At 34.1% G+C, this 13728-nt stretch overlaps 2 protein-coding genes across 3 annotated transcripts; one reads left to right on the top strand and one right to left on the bottom strand.

Annotated features, from left to right (window-relative positions):
- Nucleotides 1-2728: 2728 nt before the first annotated feature.
- Nucleotides 2729-5442, top strand: LOC25501877 (ras-related protein Rab11A). The gene is made up of 2 exons (XM_013591316.3): nucleotides 2729-3136; nucleotides 4801-5442. The coding sequence occupies exons 1-2, from the start codon at nucleotides 2904-2906 to the stop codon at nucleotides 5243-5245; spliced, it is 678 nt and encodes a 225-aa protein (XP_013446770.1). The 5' UTR covers nucleotides 2729-2903; the 3' UTR covers nucleotides 5246-5442.
- Nucleotides 5443-5849: 407 nt separating this feature from the next.
- Nucleotides 5850-13728, bottom strand: LOC25501876 (RNA cytosine-C(5)-methyltransferase NSUN2). 2 transcript variants are annotated; one of them, XM_024772530.2, is made up of 14 exons: nucleotides 13368-13728; nucleotides 13197-13263; nucleotides 12988-13103; nucleotides 11962-12028; nucleotides 11060-11108; nucleotides 10861-10946; nucleotides 10455-10705; nucleotides 10322-10377; nucleotides 9442-9527; nucleotides 9091-9183; nucleotides 8110-8449; nucleotides 7420-7916; nucleotides 6503-6737; nucleotides 5850-6416 (listed from the first exon to the last, which is right to left on the bottom strand). In XM_024772530.2, the coding sequence occupies exons 1-14, from the start codon at nucleotides 13700-13702 to the stop codon at nucleotides 6154-6156; spliced, it is 2541 nt and encodes an 846-aa protein (XP_024628298.1). In that variant the 5' UTR covers nucleotides 13703-13728; the 3' UTR covers nucleotides 5850-6153. The 2 variants fall into 2 exon arrangements, with proteins under 2 accessions (XP_024628298.1, XP_013446769.2); XM_013591315.3 differs by having other exon boundaries at nucleotides 8122-8449; nucleotides 13368-13725.

The following is a 13728-nucleotide window of genomic DNA, read 5'->3' as shown; positions in this document are numbered from 1 at the left end:
TGCAAGCTGTTTGAAACACTTTCCAAAGACTCTTTTTTAGTTTTCAAAAACTTGAAAATTAAAAACTTTTTTGTTAAACTATTTTAAAAATTTACAGTTTTGGAAACTGTTTTGAATTTTTTAGTTTTGAGGACTAAAACTAAAACATGTAAAAGGCTAACTATTGCGAGAAGAGGGCTTATATATTTAAAAAACTGAAAACAAAAACTATTTCAAACAGGCTCTAAATGTTTTTTTTTTTTTTGAAAGAATGAGTAAATGTTAACATTTCCTTGTAAATGTTGAAAATATAATTGTTTTCCTCATTCTTATTTGGTTAGACTTACACGATGTTACAATCTTAATGAACTTTTTATTGCCCGTACTGCGTTAGAGAATCTTCGTCTTCGATCTCTCTTTGCAACATAATATAGAAGTCTAACGGTTTATCTCGGCATCTGTCTTTAAAGTCATTGATCTCGTATCTATAAGCAAGGGGGTCTGCGTTCACTATTAATCCTACGCCCATCCATTCCTTTCGAGCTTTATCTCGCCCTTAGAATCGTTACGCCTAACACCCACTTACTCAAAGACTTGTTTGCTCCGCGCTCTATTCGGTCAGAACCCGGTTTGAGAACCTTCTCTCATAGATTTCTTTCACCAAGTCATCGCCAGCAATCAGCTCTTATCCCTTGGTGTGGTGTCAAAGGGCGAGTTCCTTTCTTGTCTTGCCCGAAATTTGGATAGACTTACACGATGTTACAATTTTAATTAACTTTTTATGATTAGTTTTAATTTAATTGAATTTGAGAAAAAGCACATCGTCAACGGTACTAGTATCGCCAATAAAAAAAAATCATATTCACCCGAGATAAACATGTCACGACTAGGATTGGAAATAGGCTGAGTCGAACTAGACTTTGCAAGGTATGAATTTGACGTAACCAAAAAGTTCAAATTTTAAATATGCGTGGTTACCTGTCATAGTCTTATTTTACCGTTTGAGCTTGACCTTTTTGAAAGTCAACTATGGTATGAAAACCTACTTACATGCGTAATTCATATTAAAATCTTTAAATAAGTAATTCAACGCTTTTAAATAGACTAATAAACTAATATGTCAATTAATTAACGTTATATTTTAAGATTTGAACATGATATTCCGAGAGTTTAACTTTATATAATAATAACATATTTCTACATAGAAATTGCACTTACCTTCCTTGAAGTCTCTAAACGACACAAATATCGACAACACCTAGTAGTAATTCACCATAGGCAAATTAGTGCTTCTAAATTTCAATACTGATCAATTACATTAATTCATCAACTGAGTGATCTATTCTTCTTGTTCTACACACTGTCACTTTCATATGTGATCCCTCAATTAAAACATACTCACCCAATAATTAATCAGGACAAAAAACATGTTTTCAACTATTAACTTGTAATTTGATAAAATGTTAAAAATAAGGATATTGAACAAAAAGAAGTACCCCAATGTCAAGAACGAAAATAGGGATTATATAACAGAGTTAATCAGAGGGGATGTTATTGTATATTTGAAATTAGAGGGGAGGTGTGTGACATTTAACTAAATTTTAGGGAAGGTGATTGTAATTTTTCCTAATTATATTGTATTTTATAGCATGATATTTAAATGTAAAAAATTAATGTTAATTAATACGCTTGAGCCAATGAAAGTATTCATCGTAAAAAAAAAGAAGATATAAATGTTTAACATAAAGTGTAAAATATAATATAACAAGAATAACTTTATAAAAAATTATTTTTGTTTACTTAAGTAAGCGACATGTAAGACATGTAAGGTATAAATGACCTTTTTTTTTATGGCCGGAAATCCGACTTGTCTATCTGAAATAAAGACCAATTTTGGTTTGACGAATTTTATATCGAAAAGAACTCCATTTTAATTTTCAAAAAGTAAAACACACAATTTTTAAAGTAATATTTCCTCTAAAAGCCTTAGTCTGATTTATTCAAAAATAAAATAAGAATTTTGGCATAACCTAGATCTAAAGTAGGCTTGTTTGTAGACATCATCGATCAATCTAATGTATTTCCACCTCTAACCACAACTTCAAAATTGACATTTTTCTTTTTCTAAAACATAGAGACACTTTTGAGTTGACGATCACAATCATATTTTTTACGGACTCGAGAGGCTAGGATAGGCCTCAAGGCTTAATAAATATTTATTCCGTTCCAAAATATAAACAAAAATTTATTAACAAAAGTTAATATTTTGATTCAAAATTTGTATCAAATACATCAACTTATATTAACTTATTTTTACTTACATTTTAGAACGGATGGAATATTCATATAGTTGAATTCAAAACCTCGTAGATTAGTAAATCATTTATCAACAAAACAAACCTTCATTAATTTTGTATCATATTAGTTAATTTATCATTAAGATGAGAACATGATGTCTCTCCCACCACAATCATTTTTCTTCGGTTAGAAACACCCAACACTCTTGCGCCACTTTCCATATTTATTTATTTTTCACCCTAAAAACTAAACAAGAAGCCAGATGCCAGCTTGGCATTTCTTATTGGCGCGTAAAAACACCTGTCTGTTGATTCCATACCCACCCTCCGTGCATGTTCATCCACCGAAACAATATACTATAATAAATACGTAGAAAAAACATTTAATCAAAAAGGTATAACAACAGAAAATAAAATAATGGTCATTTAATCAGAAAGCCAATTACAGAAAAGTGTCTCTCTCACCTATCATAAGATCAATCCAACTATTATTTATTATTCTTAAATAAATATCTACCTCTACCTCCTTTACTAGTTTTAACCTTGAAGCAAAAGAAACACGAAACCAGAAAGTGAAACACTAAAAAACTAAGAGAAAAGTTATTATCATCGTTGTGAGAAGTGATCATGGCAAGTGGAGGAGGTTATGGAGATGCAAACCAGAGGATAGACTATGTGTTCAAGGTGGTTCTGATTGGTGATTCAGCGGTGGGAAAATCACAGATACTAGCTAGATTTTCTAGGAATGAGTTCAGTTTAGACTCAAAGTCCACCATCGGAGTTGAATTTCAGACAAGGACTTTGGTCATCGATCATAAGACTGTTAAGGCTCAGATCTGGGATACTGCTGGTCAAGAACGGTACTATCTCTTCTCTCTCTATAACTAACTTATTAACTAACACGTTCTGTGTACTTGCATACTCTTTTGCTTGAATCTGTTATTACATCTGTTTATAGCATACTTGATCTGCGCGATCTGACCGTAGATAAGGATCAATTATTGGACTTTGGTTATATTGAATCATAGTTGATTATGTGATTCAATAATATTTTAATTGGAGCTTGGCTAAAAGGAAAATGAATTGAACAAAATTCTCTTCAATAATATTCATATGCTAGTTCTTTCTTTTTTAAAGGAATTCATATGCTAGTTCTTGCATAGTTTGTTTTCGTCTTGGATCAATAAAATTCACAATTTAATCAAATGAGATATATTGGAACTTATTGATCTAATCATGAGAAACACACTTCTCATACTTGGACACATTAGAAAAAGTCAAATTCATAAAGTGAAAATATATCGTAGAAACAGAAGCAACCTTAGCGTGCTTTTTTATTTTAATTAGTATTGCCTCCGGTTCTGTATACTATAAGAGAAAATTAGATCAATAAAAGTTGATGAACTAGATACATAAACTATTATTGGTTTTATATAAAAAAAGAAAAAACTTTTATTGGTTTATCTTAAAAAATAAAACTTTTATTGGTCTAACTTTCTCTTATATAGTGCGTTGAGCGAGCAGTGTACTACCTTATACTACTAACAATACAAATTTTTATGCTTAAATTCTCGGGAATGTATCGTTATTTGTGCCTAGAGTTGATTGATTTTAATTTTTAAAGTTGTGATTGCCAGCGTTGCAGCTACTGCAGTGCAGGTTGTGTTTTTTTTTTTTTTTTTTAAACTAAAACTGCAATGGAATAAAATTGAGGCAATAACTGGTCATCCTTTGCTTTAATGCTTTATTTATTTGTTTTTTAATAGATGATGCAGCATTGTAAAACTCAAAGGAATTAAAAAAATATAGTCCCATTAGATTTAAATTTGCACAGAAGCTATTGTCTATGTCATCGTGATAAAATATTGTGAATAGATCAACTTTGCTGGAATTGTAATTAATGCCATTTGATAAATTATTCATATGGAACTGTTGTTGACTTTCAATTAAGCTGATGTTCCCCTGCATATTGTTTTTCTGTCCGAACTTTACTCTACATTCTCAAGCTACATGGCATGAATAATAATTAGTACATGAAAGATTTCTGAACAACACGCATGTTTGATATTCACGGTTTACAACATCATAGAGAAATGAATATATGTTGAAACTTGTAGGACTTGAGAGGACATAAAATTACATTCTATTTCCAATTCGAACTACAATAGAAACCTCATTTTTCATATTCAACACACATAACGGAAATATTTATGACAGCATCAAAGACTGTGGCTCCATGATCAATTTCTAGGCAAATGGTTCACACTTGAAGGGGGCTTCAAAATATTAGCCGTTTTGCTCTATCAGTTCAGAACTTCACATTTTAGATCAAGTAGCTTTCTGCTTGAGGCATCATCTAGTCTAATACCAAGCCATTTTGTATTTTTTTTGTACAATCTTTTTTTTCTTCTTCTGGTTAACTTGTATCAGGTCATAACATAACTAGTTAGAATATGGTAGATCTATGTACATTTAAAAAGCCAAATTGCAATTTTCCCTAATATTTCAATGGTTTATGGTACAGATACAGAGCAGTTACAAGTGCATACTACAGGGGTGCTGTAGGTGCAATGTTGGTTTATGATATCACAAAGCGTCAGACCTTTGATCATATACCTCGCTGGCTAGAAGAACTTCGTAACCATGCTGACAAGAATATAGTCATCATTCTTGTAGGGAACAAGAGTGATCTTGAGAACCAGCGCGATGTGCCCACAGAGGATGCAAAAGAGTTTGCTGAGAAAGAAGGCTTATTTTTCTTAGAGACCTCAGCATTGCAAGCAACTAATGTTGAAGCATCCTTTATGACAGTTTTGACAGAAATCTACAACATTGTCAACAAGAAGAACCTAGCTGCTGATGAAAGTCAGGGAAATGGGAACTCAGCATCTTTATTGGGCCAGAAAATTATTATCCCAGGTCCTGCACAGGAAATCCCTGCTAAGAGCAATATGTGTTGCCAGTCCTAATTTTTTTTTTTTCAAAAATTGTTTCAATTTAGTATATCTTACGGTTCAACGTTCCTGTTACCAAATTTTGAAAGGTTTGGCGAATTTCCTTTTGTACATTTAAAATTTAATTTGTTTGAGTTCCTGAGTGAAGGACAACAAATGAAGGTTATAATATAGATTGCCGATATAATATTCATGATTCATAAATTTCTCAAGTGAATTGATGTTACTGAGAATGTTGTGTGAAAATGTCTGGTGTGCCCGTAGCCAAATGTGGCTATATGTTAGATAAGGCCATATAGCAATCCCTGAGATATGGAATTAGATGACTAGCTTTATAAAATCCACAAACGTCTTTATCTGAAATTGATAACGCTACACAAAATTAGCTCAACAATACACTAATCAGCAAATCATATATATGCATCCTCCTCTGTGCCCAAAAGTATCTACGAATTTGACAACAATCTACCAGTTTTATGTCATTAATAAGCTGGGATTAATCTCTTGCACAGAACCTCTCAACTCAAAAAGGGGCTCTCATAAAAAAAGTATGTAAACTTTCAAAAGTATGCCTTCGAAACTAATGACCGAGGTTCACAGTTTTATCATTTAACATTCATGGGTAAAAGAAAAAATCAACATTTATGTAAATGCAATAGCATAAGTATGTTACAACAGAGTGTTAAATTTCTCAGAAAACAACTTATGCAGACTATTGAAGCTTTAGAGTATGAGTACTAATACAAATGAGTACTATTGAAGCTTTAGAACCAGGGAGTCAGGGACTGTCTTAGTAACTAATGCAAGGTTCACATAAATTTCGCATTCAATTTTCACGGGTGAAGGAAAAAATCACCATTTCCATAAAATGCAATAACATAAATATCTGTAACAACAGAGTATTAAATATCAGCAGTCCCTCTCTAACTCACAGCAGCTTTCAAATCATTATCACTTTTATCGTTCAACTCCTGTACAGCCTGTGCTTCACCTCCAACATCATTAGAGGATATGTCCACCTGCCCAGAAGAGCCATTTTCTGTGCCGAGACGTATTAAAAGCCTTGCAAGCAATTCTTGGCAGTCCATTGCAGAGACCATCACGGACAACCTTGCCCTACCCCTCCAGCATCCGATGGCTATTGTAGACTCATCAACTTTGAGGGACTCTGTTGCCACTGTATTCCCTGCAGAAAAGGAAAATGCCGCTTAACAGATATGTCAATGTCGATGGGTATAGATTAACCTTTTCTTCTTCATCACCGATACATACCTTTACCCATAATAACCACGCAACAACCAGGCAATAAGTTTGCAGCCTTTTCACCAAACTCGGCATCAGCAAAATCTGAATATTTTACATCTTTGTCCTGCAGAAGACGCCTGAAGTCCTCGGGAGATGCCTGTATAATTTGCTTGGTTATGTATGGAAGAATAAGGGGCAATCCTTCGGATGATATCCGGAAAGCACATGGTGAAGAGCCACCTTCTCGTGCTGTTTGTCTTTCCTGTAAGATAAGGGCAAAGTACATTTCACTCAGTTATTCACAAGCAGTAATAAAAAACAAACGAAACTTATATCTCACTCAGTCATGGACTGGCATGCCATTCAAATAATAATAGATTTATCTAACAAACTCCTCGACGAAACTAATTTAGTAGTGTACATTGTGTCAATACCTTGTAACATGCATGCTATTTGTGTTGTTGTGCTAGAATGACACATAGAATAATTAGGTTTGTGAAGCAGTTCTAAATAAATTAATTTGTTATTATATTATTACACATAATCCTTACAAATTATATGTCAAAAATAAGATATGAATGCTTGACTATAATTTATTTCCAATAAAATTCAACATGCAGTTAAAATTTGAGCCAACAAAACAAGTACTGAAATTCATTAAATGATCTATGGAGTACTGGTATCTAACTCTAATAGAGGCCACAAGATATAATTATCATTTTGACTTCTTTAATATTAAACAGTGAAAAAGTTTATACATTTCACTTTTGCTATTTAATTAAATTCTTCAAAGTCTGACTGAATGTCTCATGAAATTATTATCGTCTACATAAATTATTATTTATTCAAATCAGGAAAATGGGTGACAAATAAATCCATCATGTATTAAAAAAAGTCTTAACAAGAACAACAATATCCCTAAAATGAGAATAAAGTATACTTACAAACATCTTCATGCCAACCGAGGTCATTTTCAGTTGCTGACCAACTGAGAAGTTCAACGCAACAATATCCTTGACTGACTTGGAGACATAGTAAATTCTTTTTGCATTACTGTTATCAAGGTTTCGTGTAACAAGGTGACCATTGAATGGAAAACCCTCGTCGATTCCATAAAAATTCTTTATACTATTAACAATTGCTTCATCTTTAAAAAAGACAACAGGGTCAACACCTCTCCATTTGCCCTGATATTGTAGCTTTCTTTTACCTGGAACCTTCTCTGCTGTGTTTTGTGCATTATGCGGCTCTTCAGTTTCCTCAGAATTCCGTTCTTCACGTGTTAGAGGACTATCTTCCAAATCATCCGTATTGCATACATTATCATTCACAGTTTCCTCTGGAACTGCTTTGAAGACTTCTTCAAGTGTAGTTTCAGATGAATTGATGTGCAGTGCTTGTGCATCCTCAAGACTTTGTTTGCTAGGTTTTTCCAGAACAGCTGCAAGAACGGAAACAAAAAACCTATTATGAGCAAAAGTCCAGGTAAAATGAATATATACGAACTTGGAATTATTTCCCTTGTTAACCAAAATTTCCTGACTATTTAGTAACAGAAAGAGAGAGGGGGGAGAGAGACAGAGAGAGAGAGAGAGAGAGAGAGAGAGAGAGAGAGAGAGAGAGGATGTTATTACATATGAGACTACCTGGCAGAGGAGAAACTTTTTGCAGCACAGCAATGAAGAAGGCTCCAGTGTTCTGATCATGAGGCATTATCCTCATGCAATGCTCCAGAGGAAAATCTGAAACTTCCTCAGCAGACTCCGCCATCACAGGATTCTCTAGTGCTTCGATAACATCTTCAGCCTTTTCATTTTCCACACTAGTAATGTCGTCTTCCATGTCAACATTACAATTACTATCACCAAGATCCTGGTAGCCTTTTCCAGAAGGAAACATACTGGAAAGAATCACACTTCTACGAAACTTGGGAACATCTTTGGAAGAGACAAACCAACTGCTCTTGTCATATACCTGCACCTCCAAAATCAAACAACTTTAAGAAAAATAAAAAATCAAAAGCATACTGCTATGAGAAAAGCTTGACCCTTCTATGTTTGAAGCCATAAGCTGAATCAAGTGCAAAACCAACAGGTGCGAGGTTACAAGGTAAAGTTGGATCAATACAAGTATTTTATGCTCATAATTTAAACTATTTTCTTATTAAACCATCAATGTGTTAATGTAGGCATATTGATGGGCATCCAACTGATTGAATGTCAGAATTTGATTATAATTATTTACAACAAGACACATTCCAAACAAATGCAAATCAGCAAAATAGTCAAAAGGTCAAATCAGAAGAGGCATAACTACCAGGCTCCAGGGTATTTTACCCACAACTACTGCACTATATGAAACACCAATTACATTAAAAAAAACATTGGAAACTAAGAAAGCAACCACCCATTATTTTCCTTCGAAATCCTTCAGATTGTATCATTGCATGATATTAAAGGACATGATCTCCAGAAAACCCATGAATGCACTAAAACTTTAGAATGTATAGGTAAATAGCATATTTGTTTTTTTTAATATTGAATGTATTAAATTCAAAACTCGGATTGGTGAGTGAAATGAAAGAGTATGTTCAATCGAACACAGAAAACACAAACCTTCCATCTCTTGAGACCTGGCCGACGAATAAGTTGTGGCAGCTCACTAGACACGTCAACAAGTTTGACAGACTCACCGCATCTCCGCAAAACCTGCAAAACAGTAAAAAAGGGGATAAAGAATAATGGAATTGAGCAAAGCTCCTTATTAGATTTTCATGTACTGGGCCGGAGATCTACCTATTTCTCCCTGTGTTGAATTTTTTCTAAGTGTGTACGTAAGGCTCACCCATAAATTTTATGAACATGGTACAATTAAGCCTAAAAAATTAGTATACCAAAGCACTTTTCTGAGTCAAGCCTGCAACTAGCAGGACCTCACAAAAGTATAGAGCACTCAAAGTAGATTACCTCTGCAACCACAGCTTCATTTTCAATAGGATTCATTGAGCATGTTGAATAAACCATTCTTCCCCCAATTTTGAGTAAAGATAAACCTGAGATAATCAATATAGTTGTTGAGGTTGCTGCAATATAACTCTCACAAATTCATTTAAGACAATAAAAGACCTAGATATTTAAGCAACATAAAACAAAGTTAATCCTTGCTGCAAAATAATGTTTTTCAGCTTCAGAAGACATAAGAAACATGACATAGAGAAGCTGCCACTCTACTCCTTGAAAGGCTCAACATTATACAAGTGCGCGCTCTTTAAAACATATAAGGAGCAGTATTAATCTGGAAGAACAAAAGGTTTTCACTCAATGGTAGGTGACAAATTTCAAACAGAAGGATAACTCAGTTAAAGTCTCCATGAACTTTTTGTGACTATATCTAAATGTCCAATTCCCCATGCTAGATAACTATGACAAATCTAGTTTAGTTCAACTTATGAGCATGCACAAAAGCACAAAATTTAACCTATTATCAGGTTAGACTTACGTCATCTTATTATCAATCCTTTTCTTTCAAATGATTACAAAGTTTTTAGGATGAGAGGAGGCTATCATTCCAGGGGAAAGAGAACTCAGTATCCCCCAACCTCGAGAAGGATTTACAATAAAATTTTGTATCCCCTGCGAGCAGGAGACGCCAGGATTAAAATCAAAGCCATCGAAATGTCTTGAGCAAAAGGTCAAATTGGTGAGCCAACCTTCATTGCCAATTACCAATTTTCTAATTGGAAAAGGCCAACAATTTTGAGCACCGTGACAACACTAGATAAGGAAATGAAAACAAAAGCCTAACAATGACAATCCCTAAAATATATGTAAAATATTCAGAAAGTACCTCGCATAGCAATTAAAACTTGTAGGCTGTGAAGCCCTTGTCCTAACCCTGAATTCCTGCAGAAAGTAAAATAAGTCTTAAAAAATATTATAGATTGTAGAGAAAGTAAAGTTGGAGAAGAAATTGAAACTACCATTTCCGCCACATATCAGGTGCCTTACGAAGTGTACCATCTCCACTACACGGGACATCGCACAGAACACGATCAAATAACAGTTGGTGAATATTGTGATCTAACTCCATTCTGTCATAATTCCCTTTTAATCGGCATCCCGGGAAATGTTGTGCTTCGTGATTAGTAACAATTAGGTTGGCTGTGCACATTCTTTTTGTTTGGTGGATGAGAAGATTACATCTTTTGACATCAAGATCATTTGCTACAACCTAATTACAAAAAAAAATAAAAAAATAAACACTAGTTAGCAAATTTTGCAAATGCAGGATGCTTTTTTACCCAATAACTTTAGCAAACTATTGAGTCCAAAACCAATTGACAATCAAAGCAATAAAAAATGGCACAAAAGTAAAATGACACAAACCATTCCATCAGGTAGTGATCCTGCTTTTGTGGATTGGTGTATAATCTCGAGCAATTGGAATGTTTTTGAACCTGGTGCAGCACACACTAAAACAAAGAAAAATGAAAAGTCAGAAAAAACAACTTGCATTTCAAATTAAGCAAATCGAATCAGGACTGGTAAAAAACAGAGGATACTTTGAGCACCAGAAGTAGCTTACTATCTAGTACAAAATGGTCTGAATGCACATCCAAGAATAGGGGAGGAACCTATGTCAAAAACAAACATTAGAGACATAAATAAATTCTTAAAGGATAAAGCTTATTCTTACGAAACACGTAACAACGAAATGCACGAACATGTTAAGATTCCTAGATTATCACTAAGCAACAGCCATTGATTTCTGTCAAAGTATGATTGTCTGTGTGTGTATTTTTTTTCTTCTTAAAAACCGCCTCTTCACTTTTCTTTCCATTCCTGTGTAAACTTTTCGTAATATATAGCGACACTCATTCTTTCGGGTAGCACTTGGGTGACATAGAATTGGTGACATTGGTGAAACACAATGTTACAAGTGGCTTTTCTCTCTCTCTTACAAGGATTGTGACATTGTGATTGGCCAATGTCACCAATTCTATGTCACCCAAGCACTACCCCATTCTTAAAACGTCAAAAGTAGTAGTAACCTACATACGGGTACTAAACCATTCAGAATTCTAGAACAAAAAAAATCATTTTGTATGATCATGAAGATTGAGGGTGCGTTTGGTTTGCAAAACGGTAAGTACTGGACATAACAGTACAAAACATAACAGCACAACACAAGGCAGAACAGCACATGACAAATGTTTATGGCATTGAATAATTTTTTGTTTTATACAATTTTTGGGGGACGAAATGCTATTTTGGTATTTAAAACAACTTGTACGTGAGACAAAAAGTTGTGTTGTGGTTTGGTGAGGGACAAAAATATCAGTTTTTGTCCTGTCCTTTGCCTCCAATTTGTCCTGTACCTGAAACAGTTTTACAAATCAAACACCGGACAACTGGAGTTGTTCTGTCATGTCCTTCATTTTCTAGCAAATCAAACGCACCCTGAAAGAGAATATAAAGTGGACTCACCATACTAACAGCTTCCTGTCTTGTGATATTTCCAATTTCATTTTCTAGCTTTAAGAATTCGTGGAACCTGAGAATTTAGCAGAATCAGAGGCAGCAATTGAAATGTCAATCATAATAATAAAGTAATACGATTTATTCATTGTTCGATAATATTAATTTCAGTTAATGGTTTGACACTATCATGTTCATTCATGTTGATGTGTGTTTGTATAGCTCTTCCGCTGGGTGTGAAATAAAGATAAATGCATGAGCAATTGTGCCCAATGACTACTCCAACTCCAAGGGCTATATGTAAATTAAAGATCGACAACAACTGAGAACTAAATTAGTTCAATATTCTTCAATTTTAGAAATGATTAATGGCTTATCCCTAAATCATTCTCTAAAGGGGAAAACAAGCCAGAGCTAAGTATACCATGTAGAAATAAGGACAGATCAATCGCAGCATATGTACATAGGATCACAAAAGAAAATTAAACAATGCACGTGCATGAGGATGGTGTTTCTAGTTTTGCATCGTCGTACAATTTAATGCATAAACAAATAGTCTGCTATTATTCTAATTTCATAAATACGATATTCTACCAAGTATTTATATCTTTTAAACCAACTTGTGAACATTGTTTCCATTTCAATCCAATGGATTGCAAAACACCAAGATTGTCATTGTCAAAAAGGCCCAGAAAGTATTACTTATCTTAGTCAGAAACCTCTTGAGTAGCTAGTACTAATGCAATCGTATTCCAAAAATCATCCAAAAAAATATTGTTTTAGCAAGAGGGCTTACATTAAGGTGCAATTTTCAATATTAAGGGAGGGAAAAATATGCAGGGAGTAGTGACAAACTGGCAATTTTTTAACTAATCATCTATTCTTATATGTCATTAAACAACACATCAATACATAGATACAAAATATACGCATTCCAAACTAAATTGCAACAACATCAACATTCCTAATGCACTCTTTGGTTTTATAAATGTCAAACAATCAAATACAACTCATGCATCAACATAAAGTATTCACCTCTCTAATGGTTGATTCTTCCTGAGCTGCATCCGTGAAAAATTTGAATGCCAAGCAAAGTTCCCGGGATACCAAGGCAAAGGCCGAATAGCCTCTGTCTCACCCCCTTCAGCAACCTACAAATAATCAATTCACAACATTTAAATATAAAGTATAAACTATAATCGAACACACTAAAAAAAAAAAACAGTTGCAGCATTTTATAATACCTCAGCGCGAAGCGAATGCGCAAAATCATTTTCCAATTGGGAACGAATATCATCAGCAAATTGACTACTGCAATAACCAAACAAACACAAAATTCATTTAAATAAAAAAAATAAAAAATAACAGAAGCTAGAAATGAATGTGAATATTGATAGTGCAATTTAATTAATTACCTAGAATTGATTCTAAATGATGCAGGCAATGGTGTTCGGAGAACTGCGATGAATCGATCCCATTCTTGCGGATCAACAATTAACTGTTCCTTGTAATAAGAATCAAAGGAAGGGTTTTGAGTCAAGAAAGGAGTCCAATGAGTAGTAGTTTGAGAATTTTCGGAGGATAGGGAAGGGTCTGGATCTGGTTTCGAACGCTTCCAAACGTTTTCTCTGTTTTGACGAAAGTCCTTTCTTTGAGTTCGTGACCTTCCTCTACCCATGGTTGCTCTGGTTTGATGATGGAGTTGTGGCGCGTTTTGGTTTTTGGTTAGGGTTTTAGTTTCCCAAATCATGCGGTTTCAAAGTTATTGGGCCTTTT

Source organism: Medicago truncatula, chromosome 8, assembly GCF_003473485.1.
Source record: "Medicago truncatula cultivar Jemalong A17 chromosome 8, MtrunA17r5.0-ANR, whole genome shotgun sequence".
In the NCBI taxonomy this organism is placed as follows: domain Eukaryota; kingdom Viridiplantae; phylum Streptophyta; class Magnoliopsida; order Fabales; family Fabaceae; genus Medicago; species Medicago truncatula.
This window is presented reverse-complemented; position numbering and strand designations above follow the sequence as displayed.

Bases quoted from the DNA above. Each gene is read 5' to 3' on its own strand.
- LOC25501876 (XM_024772530.2), bottom strand. From the start codon at position 13,702: ATGATTTGGGAAACTAAAACCCTAACCAAAAACCAAAACGCGCCACAA. The intron at 12,029-12,987 runs GTGAATACTTTA...CTAAATTCTCAG, and splicing joins AAGAATCAACCATTAGAGAG to GTTCCACGAATTCTTAAAGC. The intron at 9,184-9,441 runs GTAATCTACTTT...ACTGTTTTGCAG, and splicing joins ATGAAGCTGTGGTTGCAGAG to GTTTTGCGGAGATGCGGTGA.
- LOC25501877 (XM_013591316.3), top strand. From the start codon at position 2,904: ATGGCAAGTGGAGGAGGTTATGGAGATGCAAACCAGAGGATAGACTAT. The intron at 3,137-4,800 runs GTACTATCTCTT...TTTATGGTACAG, and splicing joins GATACTGCTGGTCAAGAACG to ATACAGAGCAGTTACAAGTG.